Raw genomic sequence first — 27,322 nt, 5'->3', positions numbered from 1 at the left:
TTCACATATTTACTGACATTGAAACCAAGATGTGTTGCCATCTCTGATTTTGTGTCTCTGTTCTCTCCTCTACATTATTCTGCCTCTTTATGTGGTGTCCCATATTATTCATATATATAGGAGATTTTATTAACTTTACCTAATAAGACATTGACAAGTTGTCTTTAATTATGTGACAGGATGGAGTGTAGGCTCACAAGCTCTTACATGCAACTTTGGGGCCAGATAAATTTATGAAATTAGATTTTTCAAAAATACATCTTTTTGGGGGCACCTGGGTGGCACAGCGATTAAGCGTCTGCCTTCGGCTCAGGGCGTGATCCCAGCGTTATGGGATTGAGCCCCACATCAGGCTCCTCTGCTATGAGCCTGCTTCTTCCTCTCCCACTCCCCCTGCTTGTGTTCCCTCTCTCGCTGGCTGTCTCTATCTCTGTCAAATAAATAAATAAAATCTTAAAAAAAAATACATCTTTTTTAGAAAAGATAATGTAGCATATTGTACCGTGTCTCCAGTGGGACCTTGCCCTTTTATTAAACATATTAATATCTTATTAAGGAACTAGATGAATATTCACATCAATACATGAAAACTACAAAGTAACTTTACCTCAGTTCATATCTGAGTTTGCTTACTGTAAGGGGAGTTCCAAAAATATTTAGCTACATGAACATTTTGTTTTGTAGATACCTCTTTATGAACCATCCCTTCTCCTAGTAAATATGTCCTCGCAAGTTTCACTTGCATTTATAATCATTAATTTTAACAATAGCACTGCAATAATAAGATAGACTCATTTAGTCAATAAATAGATGCATAGTACTTATTTGGTGCTAAGTACTGTGTTATCTTGGTGAAAATCAAAATATAAGTGTGGTCAAGGTTGTTTGAGAGGTAATCGTTCCTGAAATGTGCTAATTTGCTGAGGTTTTAAAGGTGTGTATTGCTAGGAGAGAATGGAGAATTTTACTGGTCATTTCAGTATGACCTTGATCTTGGTGCATTCATCATGGTCTAGAGTCTCAGCTTTGCAAGTTAAGAAAATTCATGTTTTTGGCACAAGGGAGAATGAATCTATCTCATATTATCAAATCCTACATGATAATGTGTAAATCATGATACTGATTTACTCAATGACAACGAAGGTTGCAGTTGTAATATTTAGATTGGTGGGTAGAGCTACATGGCAAGCAAGTTTTAATCTTAATTGTACTTGATGAACACTGATGACTGAACAGGTTGAATCAAGGGAGGGACTGTAATTTTTACTGGCATCTAGCTAGGATAAGCCTGTCTTTCTTCAAAATTAGAAGTAGATGTGGTGGAGGTACTAGTATGTTTATGTCCAGGGTGTCCCTGGAGTGTGCTAACATTAGTCTACCACCTGTTTAAGGGGATCTCTTAAGGATGCTCCTAGTGGATGATCAGTTTCTTGAATTTAGTTTCACAGAACACAAAGTTATAATCATGAGTGATTTCTTCCTTTTGGAACCATACAGGAGGACTTTCTTGATGATTTTGGAGAAATACAATCATATTCCCATCCAAGATTAAATATACCTATTATAAGGAGATTGATTCACATGTATTTCTAATTCTGTGGGGTTTTCCCACTCTTCTTCTTTTTTACTAAGCACCCTTGAAGACCCCCCCAACTTACAAATCATATGATTTTATGAATATTGTTAATAAAACCATTCTAAGTAATCTATTGAATTGTAACCATTCTGAGTAATCCATTGAATAATAAATATTGCTTTATTATTTTAATATTTATTTGCATACATATCACTTTCAATACATGTCTTGTTGACAAAAAAAAAAAAAAAAGCGAAAAGAACATGGTTCAAATGAATATGAGCTTTTAGTAAGTCCCAAATCACCATCCTCATTTCTGTTGATTCTAATTTAACGTGGTGATTTTTCCACTTTGGACCACCAATACTCAGAGCAGTGAGGCTGAGCTGTATAAAACAGTGCAAAGTAAATGGAGATCTTAGCCCAGTAAGAACTTCTATTAAATGATTCTTAATAATACTTTTTAGAAGTTTATAGAATTTGAAATTCAGAATAAGGCCCTCACCTTTTTTTTTTTTTTTTTCTTCTTTTTTCTATAAGACAAAGTATTGCCCTAGGCTATTTAGATACTGGATCAAGAGTAAAGACCACAGAGGCCTTCTTGAAATGGTAATTTTATTTTTTCTCCTGCATCTACTTACCACATGTAAATAGAAGATTGGTGCAGGGGTCACTGATATATATTTTGGGTCTTATATTACTCAACTTTGTCAATAGGCTTAGCAAATTCTGACAGGGAGAGACTTAAACAGCTTTGGGGGACTCATGGGCATTTGCATTCATAGGAATGGTGAACTCCAAATTCTAGGGTTAGTATGGTCCCTGAAACTCCTTACCTGAGGTTTCCAATCCCTCAGCTAAGTATTCCCGAAATGTTCAATGTTGGCCAGAAGCCCGGTACTATCAGCCCAGAGCGTGGGACCTTACGTCCAGGGCGGAAGCCCAGTCCTGTTCTCTGGGTCTTCCTGTCATCTTTCTGTATTTTGGCTCCCTTGCATATACAGTTGTGTGTTTGTTTTACTACTACAAATAATTTTCTTTCAGATTCTATTTTAGATCCACAATGTTTCCTCATTACCTTCAGCTCACTTTATGGAGAGGAAGTTAGAAATCATGTTTCCACTGTACAACTTAATTGGAGATGAGGTCATTACAAAATACAATAGGTGCAGGAGTTGAGGTATGGGGTGAAAAAGAGGCTATCACAAGGTATCCAAAGGAAGACTTTAGTCAAATACCCTAACTAAGATATAATTTTGGAAAGTACATTTCATCACACAGTGTGACCAATTTGGAATATTTATTTTATTGGAGTTCAAGCTCTCGACTTATCAGCTTGTCTGCTAGAAATCCTCAGCAGAGTATTTTAAAAATGTACGCAAAAAGACAAAGGAAGGATGAAAAATTATGAAAAAATTGATTTACTTGAAAAAAAATATTGGAACTTTTGTGATTTTTCATAAGAACTATTTTTGTAACATCTGATTTTTTTCCTATAAAAAAAACGATTGACACTTTTTATAGAAGACTGGTCCATCTTTCTTTTTAAAAGAACAAATGTTTTCTGAATTCTTTTAAATGCAGCCATGCCAGAAAAATCAAAATATAAGTGTGTTCAAGGTTATTTGAGAGGTAATCATTCCTGAAATTGACACAAAAGATAAAGGTCTTTGTTTCTTTACTTCAGGCAAAGTCTATCTTGATTGTATTGCTTCAGTAAGAATTAGGAATTGTTCTCCAATACAGCATCCATATTAGACCATGGATATATTTGTCACTGAGTTGTGTAAAATGGATACTACATTTGCTGGGCAGAAGTCAATAAATAATATTAATGTTTTAGAACTCAGCATAGCATCGGTAATATAAACTCCCTGGGGACAACACACTGGATGATTTTGAACTTTTTTTTTTTTTTTCATACTTAGTTGTGCACTGCTTGGCAATTGGACTTAATAATGGTGAATTCTTTAGGAATTAACATTGTTTATAAGAAATTGTGTGTGTGTGTGTGTGTGTGTGTGTGTGTGTGTGTGTGTGTGTGTGTATGTGTGTGTTCAGGGAAGGCAAGTAGAAAGCTTAACCATTTTATACTGAAGCTCCCAACTCTGGCTACAGACATGCTACTTAAATGGGTATGGGGTTGGATCCTGTGAATCTAAATTTGAAAAGCCTTTGGATAATTTTTTTTTTTTAAGATTGTATTTATTTAAGGGAGAGAGACAGATAGTGACAGAGATAGAGTGTGAAAGCACAAGTGGGGAGGAGAGGAAGAAACAGGCTCCTGCTGAGCAGGGAGCCCTATGTGGGGCTTGATCTCAGGACCCTGGGGTCATGACCTGAGCTGAGGATAGATGCTTAACTGACCGAGCCACCCAGACACCCCTCCTTGGGTGATTTTTATGTGTGGGCATACTCGAGAACCATTGCTGTATCCCTTCAGATTCTTGCATCCCTACAGATTACTTTTGAATTCTTATTGTTTAAATAAACTAGAACAACAATAACATTGATGGGGAAGCATTTACTTTTTGTTGCATCTTGAGAAAATTCCATTTTGTTTCAACATACTGTTATGTCTTATTTTTCTTTATTTTTTCCATATTTGAGGCATTCTATTACTTTCTCTTAATAATAGTTGCTAATTCTAGTAGCCCTCTGTACATTGTAAAAGATAAAAAGTTTCTTGACACCTCACCATTTTGATGTGTTGTATCTATTAATATTTAGTATTTAATGATCCGATGTACCTTCCTCTGAATACTTTGTCTAAGCTGAGATAATTTTATGCTGGGAGAAATAGATACTGTTCCTATTTGAACTGCTTTTCACTGTAGGCTAGGTTGTACTTTTGGCTTAGGTATGCCAACTTGATCAAGATTACCACTCCAGCATGTTAACAGAATCATTTACTGGGAGAAGCGCTTATAAAACCACTGAACATTAGAGGAAATAATATGACTGAACTTTATCATAAAATCTGAGATTTGAAAGGAACTCAATAGGACATCTAGTACAAACTTCTACACAACATGCTGGTGCCTGATAAGATATCATGTTCTGTGAGATAAATGTCTATATTTGTGGGGAGTTCTAATTGTCAGAAAAGCTTTCCTGCCTTTACATTGATTTGGCTTCCAACACTCCCAATTCCTACCCCCTCAGCATATATTGAAACACAAAATGCAACCTCTGTTGTTTTCAGTTGTTGGGAAATAAGTGAATTCCTAAATTTTCACTTAAAATGTAGCAAGAATCTAAAAGACAGCCTTATGGGTAGAATATTATTTAATTTTTACAAAACTCAATTCCCTGCCCTTTAGGATTTTTTTGCACATATTTATTTAGACATGAACTTTGTAAAGAATATTCACCTTCATTGGATCTGAGACATTCAACAGTGTTTTCAAGGAAACCCAACCCTGTATTATGCACTGATATTTAAGCATATTAAGTCATATTTAATTAAATTATACAATTATGATATTAACTTATTGGAACAGACTTTAGGAACAAAAAAAGTGAAGTTATGATAAGCATAAAACTCAGCTGACAGAAATGAGAAAGTTTGGAGTCATTTATTAGTGTTCGGTGTTTAGCATTCTATGGACAATAGTTATTTCCTGGGATGTCAACTGAAGGTGAACTTTGAATGTAATTTTCTTGTTAACCAAAAAAATATTCATTCAGGAGAAACTAACTAATACGTTCTTCTTCTGTAAATATTACATGTTTGGGTTAAATATCACTACCAAATAAAGGTGAAATATAATTTCTTAATCAGTTGAATATGAACAAGTAGATATAATCACTAAATTTTCATAAGGAAATTTCATAAGGATAATATCTAGTAAAAATAGATTCTAATTATTTTGCTCTTCAATCCTGAATTTATTTTTTTCTCAGACTAGTCTACATGTATGCAATATGAAGTGTTGAGTATTTAGTGTTTTATATATACTAATTCATATTATTAGTGTATTTAAATGTACACAAAAAGGTACGGGAAATAATTTATAGCAATGAATGATTTTTGTTTTCCAAAAAGAAAAAGGAAAATGAAGAAAATTAAGTTTAAACATGAAAAACATGTGACATGTCTATAAAAGGATTCTTAGAGCAAACTAACTGCTTCTATTGTTAAATATTCAGACAATTCTTCCACCTTCTCAGTTATAAATAATGCAATATGTTATTGCTGTGGCAGTGGACACTTTTGCCTTGCTTCTAAATTATTTCACTAAATCATTTTTCTGCAACTTGTATTATACTGAAGAAATTTAACCTCATTTTTATTTTCTAGTATAGTATACTTTAACACTATAATTATCTTTGGAAGGCAACTTGCTTGAAGTTAAGTGAGCACACTGTATTTTTGAGTGTTAGTGCTCTAATCTCTCTCCATACTCTAAATATCCGCCCCTTCGTCTCCAGGAGATTGCTTTATGGATTATGTTATACCTCTCTCTATAACTTCAACACAGATATACGCATACTTTCTTGGCTTATTGAAGACTCTTGAGTTGTATATGTTGGTGGCTGTGATTCAATGAGTCTGGGATAAAGTTTCAACTAACTCCTAAATTTATATTTTGATGTATTTTTGAGATTATAACATTTTTATTTTTGTATTAGTGACTCTGCTGAAGTGGCCTTTCACAAAACTCAAGTGATATTATATGTTTTAATTATTTATTTATGTATTTATTTATTTTTAACTCTGGTAGGAAGATGAAAAGTTGGCAAATCTATGTTTCACACATTTGTCTTTGAAATATTGATAATCAGTAAATCTAAATCTAAAAGATTTTGATCCAGTCATATGTGGCTGCAATACCCTTTTCAGTGACTATGTGGCAGATTATATATTTTCCCACAATCTCTGTAGATATACTCTATGATCACTGTATGTTGTAATGTCTTTAATTTTGCTCCACCCTACATGTGCTCTACCAAGGAAATTAGTTTTGGTATGTGAATTGGCAATGGATTAAATTTTTGAGATTAAATATGCTATTGCATCTGAAGCAAGCCAGTTAAACAAAAGCAAATTGAAACTGGGAGGCAAGAAATTATAATATAGAAACTAGGAGAAAATAAAAGACTATCAATAGCTAGAATCAGGAAATTTGAAGATGAACACCTTGCAAAAGAATGTTAGAGTAGGTTTTATATGAAAATATTGTGATGTAGATGAATTGGAAGATCGTCTAAACAGGTATACCACCAGTAAAAATAAAGTGGGAAGTATATGTCATTGAGAACTAAGAATATGAAAAGTAACCTATTTCTCTCTGAAGTAGCGTTGGGTAATAGGCTATTATTATGGTATCATATTTATACCTTTGAACTTGCTCTATTAGGCATTGGGGTTTTTGGACTACACTACCTCCAAGCAGAGGTTAGGAAAGCTCCAGTATAAGAAATAAAAGTTAAGGGATTTTACGTAGGCAGTATTCCTGATACTTGGAGCCCCAACATAAATTCTTTCTGTAGAAAAGTATTGGTAATTCAAGCTCCTAAGGATTCCCCAGATTTTATTCTGCCAACTCTTTGCTTACACATAAGTAAATAAATATTACAAATGGAAGTGAAATGCTTATATAACACAAATAAACCAATAAACAAAATGAGAAAAGACAACATGAGCAAGAATGAACAATGCCAAAAACAATAATAGCACAACCATGTTTAAGTTTCAGATATCTAAAATACTAAAATCGTTAGACAAATAATTAGGTATATTGAAACATACAGATACTATATAAAATATTTTTAATGTTGAATGTTTAAAGACAAAGTGGTATTGAAATACACAAACAAAACCAATATAATTTCAAAAATATTAAATTTGTAAAAGAACAAAATATAATTTATTCAATTAAAATAAAACTTTTTAATTAAAATTAAATGGATAGATTAAATATCAGATTAGATGAAGAAAATTAATGACCTACAATATATGTGTGTATGTGAATATAGGTGTATATGTATAAAACAGAAAATATACTTAACAAGAATAAGCTGTTATATATGTAATTATATATGTTTGTGTGTATTTCAGAAAAACAGCTCACATATTTCAGAAAATACTTCAGAAAAATGATGCAAAAAGGGAAATAAAGAATAGGAAATATAATTAAAATGTATAAAACATTATTCTGAAAACTAAAGGAGAAACCAGAAACAATAAAATGGAGCAAAATAATAAAAGAAAAATTGAACATTTTCCAGAAATGTTGGAAGGCATGAATCCACAATATAGGAAGTACAATGTGTACCAAGTAAGATAAATAAGAAGAAATTCAAATCTAGATACATTTTAATAAAATGACAGATTATTAAATAAAATCTAACCAGAAAACAAAAGTTTAAAATATTATATCATTACACCAACAAAAATTATCTCAACAGGATTAATGGGATTTTAAAAACAGAGGTAACTGTCATCTGAATTTTCTACACAAAAGTGCTTGAAAATATTGTACAGAACAAAATAGCCAAGGCCTCTGATTGCAAGATATGCAGAAATATGAGTGACCCATGAAGACTTACCTCCAAACAATATCCCATTTCTCATTTCCACATCTTTTTGGCTTCCAGAGAATTTACCTATAAGTTCACTCCATCAAACATTTCAACTAATATGATCAACAGATGCTGGGACCAAATTTACTTATTTTGTCTCATGCAGTATTTATATAAGGCTAACAGCAAGGAAGCTCCAAGCAGAAGAATGAAACAAACCTACAGACAATATTGACCTCAACAATGTCTCCCTTCCCACTCTGGGGTCCTGGCCCAATCACCTGAACAAATTCCACAAACCATCAAGGTTTACTTTAGAAATCTAGGTGGCTTTTGCCTCAATTTTTCTGTCTTAGTCTTTGTGCTTGGCTTGAGGATTTAAGCCAGGTGTAGCAGGATGCGTTAGTGATTGCACAGACTCCCACTTGGCCTGCAAGGAGGAACCTAGGACAGTTGCCAAAAAAAAACCCTGGTCAATGAATTGAGGGTGACCTGAATGCCTTCTAGGAACAATGTGGTAACATTGATCACTTCACTTAAGATCAGTGACAAATTTATATCAACTTTTCTAATTGGATACCTTGTGTTATAGAGAGAAATTCCTGCAAGGTGCTCATAAAAAATGAGTCCGGTATGCCACCTGGAACTGAATAACTAAGTGTAGATTCGTTTAGGAGAGATCTAGGTTTTCTGAGAACTACCTGATCTGGTGGTGCTTCCTAAGCAGGTGAAGTTCTCTTAGACCACTGCTGAGGTGCAAATCCCCGTGTTTTTTGTACGGAGGCATATTCATGCCTGGATTCCATTCAAGAGAACAGTCCCAGCAGTGCACATGGTGTCCTGCAAACAAAATATTATTAAAACTGGTGTGACCTGCAAGTAAGAACTACATTTTTCTGGGACACAGATTGACAGTACATCAAATGTGACCTTCAAGCCCACTCGAAGATGCTTGATTTTCCAATTGAATTAGAATAATTGATTCTACTCCTTGTTTTTGGACTGATGCTTGAAAGCAGTCTGTTCAGCCTGTCCTATTTTTCGAAGCAACCAGCTGATGGCATTGAGCCATCTCACTGAATGACTGAGAATGAAGGTGGGAAAGACTTCGGGAGGTATTGGCAGGTGCTTTGTGTGGGAGGTTCAGGAGCTGGTGCCATCCCTTCCTCTTTCTGATAGATTTCTCAGGTTAAGCAGAATAGAGAAGGAAATGTCTAGGGAAAGGAAAATCCAGCAGTTAAGTTTAAGGCACTTGCAACGCCTTGGGAAAACCATACAAGGGCACATTCTTAGAGGAGGAAAGAAATAAGGATGGCTCTGAAAGACAAAAGATCATTAATGTCTCTCCCTTGGCCATTTCTCTCAGGGTCTCATGTGTTCCCTCCCTTTGTGCTGAGGTTGTTGTTCTCCCTCCATAAACACAAAATTAGTGCGCCCCATTACAGAAATTAAAATTCCCCATTTCTTCCTCTCAACTTCTAAACTCTATACATAAATATCACACCTATAGGAGTCCAGTCCAGCAGGGACAAGGGAAGTAAAAGTTAGACAGACACATTGTGTTCCCAACTTTGAGCTGCATGGACTACTGTCAGGGGACTTAGTGAGCAGTGCGATCCAGGACCATGTCAATCCAACAAGACAATCCAGGTGGCTGAGTCAGAATTAAGCTTAAACTCCCAAGGTCCCCTTTGGACAGCCTGTCACCTGCAGGGTAGAACAACCAGGCCAGCCTGAGGTTGCTATTAGAAGAAGGAAAGCAAACACCTGAATATTTAAAATAGGTATCTATAAACTTTTTTAGGTGCTGGGACTGCTTTTTGGTGGTGATGACCAAAGAGATAACAGTTTTCCTTCACTACTGGTGAGACTGAGCATTGTGAATCCACCCAAATAGTCTTAAAAAAAAAAGAACACTTCACTTAGCAAACAGCCTTCTGAATTTTGTCAGGAGTTCATTCAGCCATTCTTGCTGACAGAAGCTTAATATTGCAGTTGGAGTTATTGAGACTGAAGCCTCTGACTCCAACAACAGGGCATCAACGCTATAAGGGAACATTAGAGTTTATAAGTACCTGCTAGTGACAAATGGCAAGAAGTTTCTCCCACTAGAAAATTCTTGGCTCTTGGATCCTTCTTGATGCTTATCAGACAGCAAAGTGTAAACATAGCACATCAATACCTAGTACATGTTCAGATGGAGAAGCGACAGCAACATGCACTGAATTGGTCCAAAGATCCCCACAAGAAAGGTCATGTTGGCTTACCTTCCATATGTAAGTGTGCCCAAACCCCATCCGTTGAATCTAGGGTCACCTTCCCCAAAAGAACCAGGAGTGATGGATGGCGCTTGCATCCAACATAGCCACGCATTTTTAAATCTCTCACTTACCCCAGAGTTCTTCAGTACATTTGGATGAGTGTACATGACATCTGTCACATTTGGAAATAGAGAAACCTTGACACTAATATCAAGATAACACTACATCACTCCTTCTGCCTGGAGGCTAGTGAGAAATAACCAAAGCACTATTTGAACCGTTTTAGCCAATCTTACTTCTTGCTGCTCAGGCTCAGAATTTTCAATAGCAGAACAGCGGGTGATCCTTTTTTCCACTTTTGGCTGATGACTCAGGTGAGAGCATCCAGAACATTGTCTCCTGGATCATGGACAATCTTCTCATATCTTCTGATCTGGTCCATGCGGCTTAGTGTCCTTTCACTTCCAGAAAGCCGTATCTTTGTAAGCATCCCATCCTCATTGCCAAAAGAACTATGAAAAATCTGAGATTTTTACCCTACGTGCAAATACATGCCACAGTTTATGAATACTGGCAGAAGACCTAAGACTTCCAGGTCAGAGACAAAGCAACTTATTACTTACGACACAGGAAGAATAATGTTTATGTTTGCATCAATTCTCCTTCCCCATAAGTCCCACAGGACAATGCAGAGTAACCCAGTTGGATGTTCCACACACATTGGGTTTGTACCCAGCTAAGGAAAGCTGGATTATTTCATAATGGGCTGCAGACAAGCCTGCTCAAACTTTGCACTATAGGGAGACATTATTTTTATTTTACTGGGAAGCAAACAAATCTGCCGTTTCTTCCAGATAGAAGGCAGAATTATCTCTACCTTGCAAGGATATTACCATACAAACAAAGTTGAAGATACAATATCAAACAAAAGGCTATCAAATGCTTCTGCTCCTAAGATGTACAGAAACACAGGAGATCTAATGGGACTTGTCTTCCAATAGTACAAAATAGTAGGGTAGCTCTACAGTGTCAGAAAAACTAGATTTCCCAATGAAAGTCATAGAAGATAAAGAAGATTACTACAAAATAATTATCATGTTAATTCACCTAGAAAATCTAATAGAATAAATCTAATCTTGTATGTATATAATAAAATGGTTTCAAGATCTGTAGAGCAATTTCTACAGGGAGACATTATCAAATCTCACTCACACATCCTAAGATTCCAGCACTCTTCTCTTAGTAATTAGTGAAGCTATAGGGGAAAAAAAAAAAAAAAAAAAAAAAAAAGTTGGGCTCCTTTCTTCCCCTCCCTGGCCCAAAGTTAATGGATCCACTGCACAGTGGTGAATAGAGAAGGGGTGAACTTTGTAATATAGCATGGAGGTGTGGGGCATTTAGTGGGGAATGTTGCTGGAATTTCTATGCTAAAGAGCTGGCCAGGAAGCTGTGAGATTGTTCTCTTGGGCAATTAAGAAAATAGACTGATCATATAAGTAAATTTATGTTTCTTATTGTTGGAGAAAATACTTACAAACATGGAAAATGGAAGGCTGGAAAGAATCCTGAGATGTTGGATTGGAATTGGACGTATCAGTATGAACTCATGTTGGTTTTTTTTTCCTTAGTTTTAAAAAATGTATATATTTCATTGATTATATATTTTATATATTTTAATATATATTTATATATATTAATATATTTTAAATATATAGAGAGACACACTTAGAATTAGTTATAGATATATTTGTATGCCTGTGTATCCTAGAAGGATACTTGTTTATTTATAATATTTAATAAATTATTGCTTCCACTGTCTATGTCTCACTTTATCCTTGTTTTCCTTTTTATATTCACCTTTTCTATATAAACTCATCCTTCACAATGTTTTGATCACCCCAGTTAGCAGGTCCATGCTCTTTTCCACAGTCGACGTTGCCAGGATTCTTCCTTTCCAAAGGTGTATGATGACCTGTGGTCTTAGATGAGCACGTATTCCTGTAGTGAGTCAACAGACGGTACTCTGGAAGTAATGTCTTCCCAGGTTTACTCAAGAGGAAAGCTTTACACAGTGGAAAAACTAAGTTTTATGTGATTGTATCTTTTTGTCAAAACTAAATGTACCACTCTTTCCCTATCTTTCCCTTCCAGCATATTCCAAAGTTTATCACTGCTACCAGTGCCTAAAACTGTTTAGGGGCTATAGACCATTAAGCATATATCTTAGCTATAAGAATAGTACATAATTTTAATTAGGTTCTTGGTATTTCTTAAGCTTAATTAACAAGAAATTTCCTCAAGCTTTGTGTTCATTGAAATAGTTAATATAAAAATTTAAATGTGTAAACCCCAAAGACATTGAAATCTATGCCCAAGGTACCACACCTTAGTATTTTTATGTTTACATAATTGTTAAAGTCATTGAAAACTTTGGTCTCCAGAATCTTTTTTCTTGTTAGCTAAATTTCACTTTCTGTCCTGAGTCTTTCATCTGCTTGTGTGTTCTTTTAAAATACATCACTTGTTACTTATTACCATTCTTCCAATTTTTTTTTTTTTTTAAGATTTATTTGAGAGAGGGAGAAAGGGAGAGAGAGGGCTTGCTCAAATGGGACGGACAGAGGGAGAGAATCTTCAAGCAGATTCCCTGCAGACAGCAGAGCCCCACACTGGGCTCAATCCCATAACCCATGAGATCCTAACCTGAGCTGAAACCGAATCAAATGCTTAACTGACTGAGCTGCCCAAGTGCCCCTTATCGCCATTCGTTTTAAAAAAATTTACTCCTGTTGGTATATGTAAAAATAATTTCTTCTCATATATAACTGTAATTTTTTGGAGTACTTGGTATCATGACCTTCTATTTTCATCCATTTCTTAATTATTTTTAACCACTCTGCACCCTTCTGGAAAGTTTGAGTTGTTATCTGTCAATGCCCATATTTTATACTAATATAAATAATGAAAATAAAAATCAAAGTAAGTTAAAATGACTTCATTAATGTTATGTATATATTATATCAATCATCAAACAATGTGTTTCTGTAGGCTTTATTTTAATTGAAACTATTACTCATAATTGAAAGCAACATTTGTCTGGAATAATTTAAACAAGAATTTTGGTTTGATGACAAAATTTAGTACAACCTATGAGAAGGAAATAATTATAAAATAAACACACTGTATTTTTTATTCTTAAAATTTTTAAATTTGTTACCAGATTTTGCAGTCTAGGATACCTGTTTACAACAACAGCCTACCAAGGAGGAAAATGCATATAGGAACACTGCATTGTGCACATAGATCACAAAATCAGAGACGCTTGATAGCATGTGATCTTATAACTCAACTAAATAAATCAATTAGTCATATAAACAACAGTAAGGTTTCTTTATATGCATGTATTTCACAGTCTCAGCTGAGATGAGGGAATATACAATCCTGACGTTCTAGGACTATGTTGGAGTAAACTGAGTTTAAGGCGGAATGTGATATAGCCATGCCATGTACATACTCAGGTGCTCTTCAGAGAGAAACCATTCAAAACACAGTACTGGATCAGTTCTGAGTCCATAATCCATGTGTCAAGTTGCTTTCTCCTTGGTATGTACTCATGGTGCACTGTAAGATATTGTAAGGTCTGCGCCAAATGAGAAATTTCTTTTTGATATTTTGAGATGCATTTAATTTGGGGAGAAAAATAAAATATATGCAATAATAATTCCTGTTTGGAAAGTCAGGGATATACTGATTCAAAAAATAATATACATCTGTTGCCTTATTTTTTCCTGGCTGTTCTCCCTAGTCAGATAGTCTAGTTGCCAACTGGTGCAATATTTTAACTGGTTCATGACTACATGACAGGGATTATAAATTTAGTAACCTGGGTTAAAGAGTCCATATTGTCCTCATGTCATCTCATCCCAGCTTAAATTCAACTAGTCTTTATAATACCCAATTTCTAAATGTCTGATAGAAACATTTTGAGGTATAAGGGAGAATTGACTTGCATATCACCTTAAAGCTTGCTTAAATTAAGGACTTTAACGTTCTCAGGACTCTGTTGGTTTTTTCCTCATTTTGATTTTGCTTAATAGCATCTGTGCTCACATCTCCAATGTTGTCCCTATAAAGGATCTACCTCTCTCTCCTTAGATCTGAATAAAAATGCCTTATGTCACAGGACTTTGACCCTGTGGTAAGAGGTGTGCTATAACATTGGTATGTAAAATTCAGTTTCCCAAAATAAAGTTTCTGGTGAGAAAAGGAGACATTTGCCCAAAATAAATAGGGTGTCATTTCTTAATGAAAAGTAGAATGACAAACAGAGACAACAGTGGGGTAGTGTCCACTTGAGTACATAAGGTGCCAAAGGTTTTTGCTATGCCTAACTCCCTGCTTGTTATTTATGCTACAATAACATGTGTATGTAATTGGTAAATCCCAATGAATGGAAGGATTCAAGTCTAAATCAAGTCTTTTTTTTCCTCCTCTGGTTGTCTTTGCATGGGAAACACAGAGCGGGGATCAGAAAAACTCAAGTGGAGGACATGTACTTGCAGAAGGGTTAGCTACAGCAGACTACTAGGAATTCTATTCATGAGAGTTCAGATCATGTCTAAGATATTGGTTGTCTAAGGTATTAGAGGTATGTAATGTAATTTATTAGTCCAATGTAGATTAAAACAAACAGTAAAAAAAAAAGTAATTCATAATATTCCAAATTCCCAATTTATTCTTTCATTTGAATCAAAATTTTTATCACTATAATAAGCAGAACATTGTTGCCATTTTTGCTACTGCTAATTATATACTTGTTCTACATGAAAAGCACTATAAAATAGTGCTCAAATCCCATTTTAGCCATGCATTTTTGATCAGTTGCATAAAGTTTTCTAAGCTTCACTTGAAAGACTTAATTTTAAAAAATACACCTGTCTTAGCTCATTGATCAACATTTAATGCATCAAACTGCTTAACACAGTGTTTGACACATAGGGATACCTCAGTGAAAGTCATCATTTATGAGCTGTGTATTTGGTTGTGTTAGCTGATTTGTCTTTTCTGATTTTTTTCTAGATAATTTAAGTACTTGTAGCTGGTAGTTTATTTATACCGTTGTTTTTGTTTGTTTGTTTGTTTGTTTTTAATCTTATTGCATTACTTTAATGAATGACCAAGAAAAAATTCCTAAGGGAGTATGGATGGGATCTTGAGAGTTTAGTTAATTATTCATTGTCAGAGCTAAATCAGGATACTATTGACATTTGAGGTCAGATCATGCTTTATTTTGGGGGGCTGACCTGTGCCTTGAAGGATGTTTAGCAGCACTTCTGGCTTCTAGAAAATGCCAGCAGCAATCCCTCCCTCACAGTGGTAACAACCAAAAATGTTTCCAGATGTCCCCTGGGGGCAAATTACCCCAGCCGAGAATTTCTAATGTAAACCCCCTGACAAGGCCATGGTGATTGCATCATCTTAAAAAAAATCTGTAATAATAGCCTGACTCAGCATTTATTACCCTGATGGTTGGGGTCTTTTCTATGGGCCAACCAGATCTCTCCTATAGTAAGATCATATTTTCTTCTCTGATCCTGTGATTAAACAAATGACTTTAACTTACTTTCCCTGACAAGTGTCAACTTTGACCATTGAAAAATCATTTTGCAGGCTTGTTTTTCACAGTAACTCCTAACAAGTATTCTCAGTGCTCAGGGTCTTAGATAATCAGGAATACATTAATCATGTCTTTCTCTACAGCATTTCCATTTTTTGGTAATTATAAAACTAATGAGCATGCCCTTTATGTGATATTTTAGTTCACTTATACCTTTATAAATATTTCAGCTTTGTGATAATTAAGTAAATTGAATGTCATTAATTAGAAATCCAATCAGTGGGTGTCACTAAAAAAATATTTTAAAATAGTACTTTTAATGTCCTAATATTCTTTGAATAAAATTCTTCAGGATGATGTTTTTTGAAAATCAATCCATAAGTAAATAAAACTAAATGGTTTTCTGATTACAGGAAGTAGAGTCTTTTAACTATAAACATGGGGTAGATTTGCTATCCTTCTGATTCTGTTGGTGTTTACAGAAATGTATACAGAAAAAAAAGTGCTTGGTAGAACCATTCTGAAAAATAAATTGTTTTATTTATAAAGTAATTCTTTTTCAAAACTATAATTTCATCACATGCAAATTTTAGACTGCTTAGAAAATTTTTGTTATGTCAAAGAAAGTTATTTAAGAGGTGAAATTTAAATTTAACTCACAACTCATGTATTTTTGTTGTTCATTCAATTATTTTCAGGCTTTCACTTTCTTTGAATAAAAAAATCACTTTTAAAATAAACCACATTTAGAATGTAAATGAGTGTGGCATAACACATCTTTGAAGGAAGCTAACATATTTTCAAATTTAAAATTTAATATTAGCTGTAATTAATATTGACTTTTGGCTTTGTTCACATACCATTTACAATTGTTCTTAAACTTTTCTTAAATTATGTCATGAGTCAGAATTTTCATATGACCAGATACAGGATTCTGAAATATTAAGTTAAAAGAAGTTAGAGTAAAAAATATTGCATTTGAGGCCTCAAAGTTTTATACAACTTATCTGGCTTTCATTAAAGTGCTCGTAATTTCTCATCTATTTCTACTTTTGATTAGCCATTGGGCATTTTAATTACATTTAAAATTCATTGTAATTTTACAAGTCAAAATCATTTCCTTCAATTACTGAAACATTGAATAGTAATAAAAAAATGATTTCTTTGAAAGAGTTTATTCCTCCAAAAAGGCTCATCAAGCCACTACATATATATTCCAAGTGTAATAATTTTAACTCATTTGTTGAAGGCTAGTTATGAATTTTGCCTGTCCATTAGAGAGTTATTTGACAAAGAAAAAATGCTGTACAGATATGAGTAATCTAATTAGTCATTGGGTGTATTCAGTGCTTCTTGGTATCAGCTGAAGCTGAATTAAATTAGTCACTGGTGCATTTGTCGATTGGAGCCAGAAAGTCTGCCCTATTTAATTTTAAAATAATTTGCACTGAGGAAATTTATGGATGTAGCCACTAAAGAAATCACATTACTTCAGAATTAGCAAGATCTATTTCTTTTAGAGTAGGAAGGTAATTATTGCCTCTTAAAAGATGGAGTAGGTTTATAATTTTTAAATCATGTAAAATTGTGCAGTTCTGAAATATTAACAATGAGTTAAGGATATTCAGGCTTAAAATGCTACAAAGAGTAATGTTTACAAAGAAAACCAAAACACAATTAAGCCAAACTAAAGAAAACAAAACAAAACAAAACTTCATGTGTCATAATAATTTTGACTGACTAATTTCATTCGGACTTTGTTAACATCTGAGAGCCCAGTTCATGGTAGCTACTGCTCTAGGAAAACCACTTGTTGAAGTCTTAAAACTCTGTAGATTCAGTGTTATTATCCCAATGATCCATATGAGAAAGTCAAGGCTGAGAACATTTAGGAAACTACCTCCAAATGCCACATTTAGGAATTAGTACTCATAGAGTTGAAATCGGGTGTAATGTTCTTCCCTCCATACTATTCGTCTTTTTTTCTGTAGCATGTATAATAGAATCACCAGTGTGCTATTGTCCCCTTCTTGACTTTCTATTGATATAACTAAATGTACCTAAATAATTATTTTTTTTTCTCTTTGTATACAGTGCAAACTAGAGTATCAGGCATGTGTCTTAGGAAAACAGATCTCAGTCAAATGTGAAGGACGTTGCCCATGTCCTTCAGATAAGTCCACAAGTACAAGCAGAAATGTTAAGAGAGGTAAGTGATGAAAATTTATTTACAGTTTTGCATTCGTTTTCGCTATTAAAATGTTTTGCAATATATGTTGTCATTAAATATAAAATGAAGTTTACTGCCTAACAGTAATTACATTGTTGATGAAGTTTTGTTTGTTTGCTTTTTTAGTTTCAAGTATTATAGTATGTAATATTTTTCTACAGATTTCTATTTATCTTGATAGTAACAGTGGGATGTTCCTTTTCTACATGTTCACCATATATAGGAAATCTAAAGCAATCCCTTCTATAAATTATTGTGTCTAAAATGTGTTTGGCATTCCTTTTTTTTTCTTTTGGAGCAAGTCAGTGGTAAAGTAGTAAGTGATAAAGTAGTTTGATCAGATGTGAAACTAGTTACTTAGTACAATCCTTTTAAATTAAAAATGTCTACCCCATATATTGTTTGGGTGTGTGTGTGTTTGTAAAATTTCACACTGGAATGATTTCGTAAATTAAACTTTTTTTTTGATTAGGTCTGGAGTCCTTATATCTTTCTTTTTATTGTTTTGATGTCTAATATAAAATAAAATAAGGAGATGCATCTAAACTCCCTATGTGTTATTGTATGTGATTTGACCTTTGTGGATTATTTACTGTAGTTTACACAGTATTAATTACATGTTTGAGATGCTGCTAATGCCTTTAAAAATATCTCTTTGGCTGTTTCAGTTCTTCACAGCTATAGATAAGGAAGGAAATGTAGGGAACAGATGTTCCTTTAAGTCAAAGACTATTTTATAGAGCATTACCATCAACACTTATCCTATATTTTGCAACCATATGAATCTTGTAATTTAATAGTTATTTTTGTGGGTCCTTAACACAGAGAATTGAGTTTTGTTGCCCTTTCTTATGAAAAATACAAATAATCGATTTGAAGATAGGAAAAATCTTAGTGAATATGAAGTTCATATGATATAAAGTAGGTATTTTGTTAAGCGTGATATACTTGATATTGCGTGTGATAGTACTATGATAAATATTTAGTACAGATATAGGGGTTTTTTTAAGTTTTCATTTAAATTCCAGTTAGTAAACATACAGTGGAATATTAGTTTCTGGTGTACAATATAGTGATTAGAAAACTTTTGAACTTTAATTATTAAATATTTATAATATAATATAATAATAATATTAATATTATTATATAATGTCTTTATTCATTAGGCAATATTTAAGATAATTTAAAAATGAAAACCTATGTTATCATATCACCTTAATAAGACAACTAAGTCAATTTTAATACTCAAAAGTAAATTGACTTGCAAATCCATGGTGAGCTAGTGCTCAAACATTAGGCAATGTGCACAAAGACAACATGTGGTGGAAGAAAAGGTCTAAGATGCCTTCCAAGAGCCCTGTTCTTTAAGCCTCACCTTGGTTCCTTACACCAGCCTATGGCCAGCTTCAGAGCTTGCCTCCTTCTGGATTCCCCACGCCCCTATTTCCCCAATCCACTCTTTCTAGCATAGTCCAAATTAGGATATTCAGCATGACGTTGAATATATTAATCAACCCCCACACAATTAAGAGCTAATTACACTTTTCCTTCAACTGAACTACTTTAATATCTCTGCCTTCCTCATACCCACTCCCTATTTATATAATCTAATACATTTTCCTCTGAAAATCACTTCAGGTACAAAGTGAATCCTACCTTGGTATTCAATATCCATTTCTCATTCTTTTCATTGGAGGCTATTAAGAACATTTGAAAAAGAGTGTCATAATTAGCATATCCCTCTAGTACATCACACTCTTCGACAAGGTTTCCCTTTAATAAGATTCACTGCTTTTGAACTTACTTTTGAATGAGAAGATAGATTTGATGTTTGATGTTGATCAATTTATCCTATCCTCCCACAAACTGCAAAAGGAACTTAATATGGTTTAAATATGGAAGGTAAAACATTTGAGAAGAGGATCCCTTCTGAGTAAATAATGATTATGTTTCATGTTGCTTAGATTCTCTGTACCATGTTTGTATTAATATGTCCAGAAGGAAACTTTTCTTAAAGTCATATCGTCAGGGGATAAAGATCATTTGTGTTCAATTATGTGTGGAAAAAGAGGCAAGAAGAATTTAAAATAATCCTGTTCTGATGGATTGTCAGGGCAAAGAGAGTACAGGATTTTGCTAGCTGCTGTGGAAAAGCAGTACAGAAAATTATGAATATCATTTCTACACAGTGCCAAAGGCCAGGAGACATGGGAAATGTAAAACTTAGTTCAGTATCATTTCTAATCTTTCAACTGTCATTTACATTAGAAGCATGCCTTCGGTAGACTGACTTTGGCCGTGCAGGAAATTCTGTTTAATAACATCTCTGTTTTAGAAAAATGAGGCAGAAACTACCCACAATGAAACAGTTTTAAATCTTTCTGACTTCCTACATTTGAGGTCGAATTGACACCATGTTATGTTTTCACTATATTAAAGCAGAATAAATTCTTCAGAGCTACTTATAATCTATAAAAGCTAATAAAAATGTATTTCCTTTGTGGAGTAGAAAAGATTAATTTCTCCTCTGTTCTTCTAATGTATTCAATAATGGATATCCACAAATTGGTCAAAGTGTATACAGTCAAGTAACAAAACTTTTTAAAAATAGCTTACATTTTTGGGGTGCCTGGGTGGCGCGGTCGTTGGACATCTGCCTTCGGCTCAGGGCATGATCCCAGTGATCTGGGATTGAGCCCCACATCAGGCTTCTCCGCTAGGAGCCTTCTTCTTCCTCTCCCACTACCCCTGCTCTGTTCCCTCTCTCCCTGGCTGTCTCTCTCTGTCAAATAAAGAAATAAAATCTTAAAAAAAAATAGCTTACATTTTTGAAATTCCAGATTCTGAGTTTACATAGGTAAATAAGCACACTGTACCCTCTTCAATCGGTAACTTAACTATACATTTTTCTGTTTCGTGAACCCATGAAATCAAGATTACAAAGGCCATAGGCTTCTAGGTTCCTATCGTGTATTGCTTTCTTGCCCCTAGTCACAATTTTCTTTTTTTAAGTTTATCACTTGGTCACAAACACAGAATGATTGTTTGGAAGGTTAATCAACTTCATTCAAAGACTTTAGACTTTCAGATGATAAAGCTAATATATATATTTTTAATTTTTTTATTATATTACGTTAGTCACCATACAGTACATCCCTGGTTTCTGATGTAAAGTTTAATGATTCATTAGTTGCTTATAACACCCAGTGCACCATGCAATACGTGCCTTCCTTACTACCCATCACCGGTCTATCCCATTCCGCCATCCCCCTCCCCTCTGAAGCCCTCAGTTTGTTTCTCAGAGTCCATAGTCCCCATGCTTCATTCCCAGTTCTGATTACCCCCCCCCTTTCTTTATTCCTTTCTTCCCCTACCAATCTTCCTAGTTCTTATGTTCCATAGTTGAGAGAAATCATATGATAATTGTCTTTCTCTGCTTGACTTATTTCACTTAGCATTATCTCCTCCAGTGCCGTCCATGTTGCTGCAAATTTTGAGAACTTGTTCTTTCTGATAGCTGAGTAATATTCCATTGTATATATGGACCACAACTTCTTAATTCAGTCATCTGTTGAAGGGCATCTCAGTTCCTTCCACGATTTAGCTATTGTGGACATTGCTGCTATGAACATTGGGATGCATATGGCCCTTCTCTTCACTTGTCTGTATCTTTGGGGTAAATACCCAGTAGTGCAATGGCTGGGTCACAGGGTAGCTCAATTTTTAACTTTTTAGGGGACCTCCACACTGTTTTCCAGAGTGGCTCTACCAACTTGCATTCCCACCAACAATGTAGGAGGGATCCCCTTTCTCCACATCCTCTCCAACAATTGTTGTTTCTTGCCTTGTCAATTTTTGCCATTCTAACTGGCGTAAGGTGGTATCTCAAGGTGGTTTTGATTTGAATTTCCTTGATGGCTAATGATTTTGAACATTTTTTCATGTGTCTGTTAGCCATTTGTATGTCTTCATTGGAAAAGTGTCTGTTCATATCTTCTGCCCATTTTATGATTTGTTTATTTGTTTTTCGCGTATTGAGTTTGAGAAGTTCTTTGTAGATCTTGGATACCAGTCTTTTATCTGTAGCATCATTTGCAAATATATTCTCCCATTCTGTGGGCTGCCTCTTAGTTTTTTTGACTGTTTTCTTGGCTGTGCAGAAGCTTTTTATCTTGATGAAGTCCCACAAGTTCAGTTTATCTTTTGTTTCTCTTGCCTTTGGAGATGTTTCATGAAAAATGTTGCTTTGGCCGATGTCGTAGAGGTTGCTGCCTATGTTCTCCTCTAGGATTTTGATGGATTCCTGTCTCACATCGAGGTCTTTCATCCATTTGGAGTTTATTTTTGTGTGTGGTGTGAGAGAGTGATCAAGTTTCATTCTTTTGCATATAGCTGTCCAATTTTCCCAGCAACATTTTTTGAAGAGACTCTTTCTTCCACCGGATGTTTTTTCCTGCTTTATCAAAGATCAGTTGCCCAAAGCCAAGGGTCCATTTCTGGGTTCTCTATTCTGTTCCGTTGGTCTATGTATCTGTTTTTGTGCCAGTACCATGCTGTCTTTGTGATCACAGCTTTGTAGTACAGCTCGAAATCCGGCATTGTGATGCCCCCAGCTTTGTTTTTTCCTTTTCAACAGTTCCTTGGTGATTCGGGGCCTTTTCTGTTTCCATACAAATTTAAGGACTATTTGTTCCAGTTCTTTGAAAAATGTCCTCGGTATTTTGATCGGGATAGCATTGAAAGTGTAGATTGCTCTGGGTAGCATGGACATTTTAACTATGTTAATTCTTCCAATCCATGAGCATGGAATATTTTTCCATCTTTTTGTGTCTTCCTCAATGTTTTTCAAGAGTGATTTATAGTTTCTAGAATATAGATCCTTTACATCTCTGGTTAGGTTAATTCCAAGGTAACATATGGTTTTTGGTGCTATTGTAAATGGGATGGATTCCCTAATTTCTATTTCTTCAGTCTCATTATTCGTGTGTAGAAATGCAACTGATTTCTGAGCATTGATTTTGTATCACGCCACATTACTGAATTGCTGTATAACTTCTAATAGTTTGGGAGTGGATTCTTTTGGGTTTTCCATATACAGTATCATGTCTTCTGAGAAGAGAGACATTTTGACTTCATCTTTGCTGATTTCGATACCTTTTATCCCTTTTTGTTGTCTGATTGCTGTTGGAAGGACTTCTAGTACTATGTTGAATAATAGTGGTGAGAGTGGGCATCCTTGTTGTGTTCCTGATCTTAAGGGAAAGGCTTCCAGCTTTTCCCCCATTGAGAATGATATTTGCTATAGGCTTTTCATAGATGGTTTTTATGAGATTGAGGAATGTACCCTCTATCCCTACACTCTGAAGGGTTTTAATCAGGAAAGGATGCTGTATTTTGTCAAATGCTTTTTCTGCATCTATTGAGAGAATCATATGATTTTCGAATTTTTCTTTCTGGATAAAATCTAAGACACTGATAGATTTGCAAATGTTGAACCATCCTTGCATCCCAGGGATGAATCCTACTTGTCATGATGGGTAACCCTTTTAATGTACTGTTGGATTCTATTAGCCAGGATCTTTTTGAGGATTTTGGTGTCATATTCATTAGGGAAATCGGTCTGTAATTCTCCTTTTTGATGGGGTCTTTGCCTGGTTTGGGGATCAAGGTAATATTGGCCTTATAGATGAGTTTGGTAGCTTTCCTTCTGTCTCTATTTTTTGAAATAGCTTTAGGAGAATAGGTATTATTTCTTCTTTGAATGTTTGGTAGAATTCCCCAGAAAAACCATCCGGGCCTGGAGTTTTGCTTTTTGGAAGGTTGTTTATCACTGACTCAATCTCTTCATAATTAATTGGCCTGTTTAAAAAATCAATTTCTTCCTGTTTCAGTCTTGGTAGTTTATAGGTTTCCAGGAAGGCCTCCATCTCTTCCAGATTGCTTAATTTATTGGCATAAAGCTGTTGATAAAAGTTTCTAACAATCCTTCTAATTTCATTGGTGTTGGTTGTGACCTCTCCTTTTATATTCATAATTTTATTAATTTGGGTCCTTTCTCTATTCCTTTGGATAAGTCTTGCCAGTGGCCTGTCAATTTTATTAATTCTCTCAAAGAACCAGCTTCTAGTTCTGTTGATCTGCTCTACCGTACTCCTGGTTTCTAATTCATTGATTTCTGCTCTAATCTTGGTCAACTGCTTCCTCATGAGTGGATTAGTCCTGTTCCTCTGTTGCTGTTCCAGCTTCTTGAGGTGAGAATATAAAAACTGCATTTTAGATTTTTCTGTTCTTTTGAGTGAGGCTTGGATGGCTATGTATTTCCCCCTTAGGACTGCCTTTGCAGTATCCCATATGTTTTGGACTGTTGTGTTTTCATTCTCATTGGTCTCCATAAATTGTTTAAATTGATTTTTGATTTCTTGGTTTATCGAATCATTCCTGAGCAGGATGGTTCTTAGTCTCCAAGTGTTTGAGTTTCTTCCAAACTTTTCCTTGTGGTTGAGTTCTAATTTCAGAGCGTTGTGGTCTGAGAATATGCAGGGAATAATTTCAGTCTTTTGGTATCGGTTGAGACCTGTTTTGAGACCCAGAGCATGGTCTATTCTTGAGAATGTTCCATGGGCATTAGAATAGAATGAGTATTCTTTGGTTCTGGGGTGTAGTGTTCTCTATATATCTATTAGGTCCAACTCATCGAGTATGGCATTCAAAGCCCTTGTTTCTTTGTCGATTTTTTGCATGGGTGTTCTGTCTATTTCTGATAGTGGAGTGTTGAGGTCCCCTAGTATTAACGTGTTTTTATCTATATGTCTCTTTATTCTGGTTAAGAGTTGGCTTGTGCATCTTGTTGCTCCCCTGTTGGGGGCATAGATATTTATAATTGTCATATCCACTTGTTGGATACATCCTTTAAGAATAATATAGTGCCCTTCTGTGTCTCTAACTATACTCTTTAGTTTAAAATCCAATCTGTCTGATATGAGAATTGCTACCCCAGCTTTCTTTTGAGGTCCATTGGCATGAAAGATGGTATTCCATCCCTTTACTTTCAGTCTGAATGTATCTTTAGGATCAAAATGAGTCTCTTGTAGACAGCAAGTGGATGGGTCATGTCTTTTTATCCAATCTGCAACCCTGTGGTGATTTATGGGAGCATTTAGGCCATTTACATTGAGACTGATCATTGAGAGATATGATTTTAATGATGCCATGTTGCCTGTAAAGTCTTTCTTTCTATATATTGTGACTTTCTGTTCTGTATCACTCTTGGGGCCTTTTTATTTTTATAGAACCCCCCTTAATATCTCCTGTAGGGCTGGTTTCGTGATTATGAAATTGGTCAATGACTGGTGATTCTGGAAGGTCTTTATGTCTCCATCAATTCTGAATGACAGCCTTACTGGATAAAGGATCCTTGGCTGCATGTTTTTCTCTGAAAGAGCTTTAAAAATGCCCCCCCCCCCCAACCCTTTCTCTCATTCCAGGTCTGTGTAGACAGGTCTAACATAATTCTGATAACTTGGCCTTGGTACATGAGAAATTTCTTTGCCCTGGCCACTTTCAATACTGTATCCTTGGATCTAATATTTGCAAATTGCACTATGACGTGACGTGGCATAGGTTTGTCGTGGTTGAGCTTGGGAGGGGTCCTCTCTGCCTCTTGGACACGAATGCTTGTTTCCTTTGCTAGATTAGGGAAGTTTTCAGCTACAATTTGTTCAAATATCTCTTCTAGACCTCTGTTTTTCTCCACCCTCTCAGGGATGCTGATGATTCTGACACTGGAACGTTTCATTGAGTCAGTAATCTCCCATAACCTACATTCTTGAGATTGGATTTTTTTGAAGTCAGATTCTATTTTAGCTTTCTCTTCTACTAACCCATCCTCCAATTTGCTGATACGTTCTTCTGCCTCATTCACCCTGGCCATCAGAGCCTCTAGTTTTGACTGCATTTGGCTCATAGGATTTTTAATTTCTGCCAGATTCACTCTCATTTCCGCCCTTAGAGATTCTATATTCTCATTAACATTTTCGTTAATACTTTTTCAAGTCTACACATCATCTTGACCATTGTTACTCTGAATTCCATTTCTGATAATTTGGTTATATCCATATCCATTAGTTCTGTGGCAGAGGCCACAGACTCATTGTCTTTTCTTTGCTGGGGGGCATTACTCCTTGTCATTCTGATGAGGAGAGGTTGTGGGGTTGTCCAGAGCCCAAATTATTGACCGGGACCCAGGCCGTGCGCCCTTGTTTTATAGGGACCTTAGGGATGTGGGCTTCTCGATTTTTCAGCCTGCCTTCTGGGGGAGGGGCCTGCCGCGCCGATACTCAGGCAACCCTGTTTGGGTAGAGTCTCCCTGTCCCCTGCGAGGGGGGATGGGGATGGGTACACTGTGAGCCGGTATTTCCAGGCTTTCATTCTGTGGCGGCTTTCCCTGGCAGTTTGCTGTGCCTCTTCTGAGAGTCAGAGCAGCAGTGGCCGAATCTCAGCCTCTGTCTCAGAACAGAGGGATTGCGGCCCGTTCTCCACTGATGTTCTGGCCACTTTAACTCTGTTTCTGTTGGTGCTGCTCAACCCTGCAGCGTCCCAGGATGTGCGCCTCACACCCGGCGTCCCAGCCCTCACTTCCAGGGCCGAGGCGTCTCTGTGCTTTGTGTTTCTAACACCGCCAGCCTCCAGCTGCCTCCCGCGCACTCCCAGTCTCAGTCTGGTTCCAGTGAGCACACCGGAGCTCCATTTCCGTCTGGTGGCGTGTGTTCCCCGGCTCATGGTCTCAGTCTGCTCACTCGTGGGTGCCCTCTGTGAGTCCGCCTGCTCCCCGGTACAGGTGGCTACCACTTCCCGGCGCCCGAACGCGGTGGCTTCTTCCCCCTTCCATTTATCTTCCAATATCTGTGCGCAGTTTCACGGCTCCCTGCTTCGTACCTCAATACTCAGCGCTGGAGATCTTCATTTGTAGAGATCCAGATGTATCTTCCTGCGTCTCAGGCTGATTCTGTGGATGTTCAGGCTGGTCTGGTACCTATCCAGCTCGACTCAGGGGACCGGCTGAAAAAGGGGTCCCCTACTCCTCCGCCATCTTAACTCCCCTGGATAAAGCT

The 27,322-nt window shown here is 35.8% G+C and overlaps 1 protein-coding gene across 1 annotated transcript in view; it reads left to right on the top strand.

Moving 5' to 3' along the window:
* The window catches only part of SPOCK3 (SPARC (osteonectin), cwcv and kazal like domains proteoglycan 3), a 447,562-nt gene that overhangs the window by 274,516 nt on the left and 145,724 nt on the right, over positions 1-27,322 (top strand). The window contains exon 6 of the mRNA XM_045798692.2: positions 18,077-18,191. Coding sequence (XP_045654648.1) covers positions 18,077-18,191 — 115 coding nt within the window. The remainder of the gene's footprint in view (positions 1-18,076; positions 18,192-27,322) is intronic.

Source organism: Ursus americanus, chromosome 13, assembly GCF_024610735.1.
Source record: "Ursus americanus isolate L20-20 chromosome 13, mUrsAme1.1.p, whole genome shotgun sequence".
Classification (NCBI taxonomy): domain Eukaryota; kingdom Metazoa; phylum Chordata; class Mammalia; order Carnivora; family Ursidae; genus Ursus; species Ursus americanus.
This window is presented reverse-complemented; position numbering and strand designations above follow the sequence as displayed.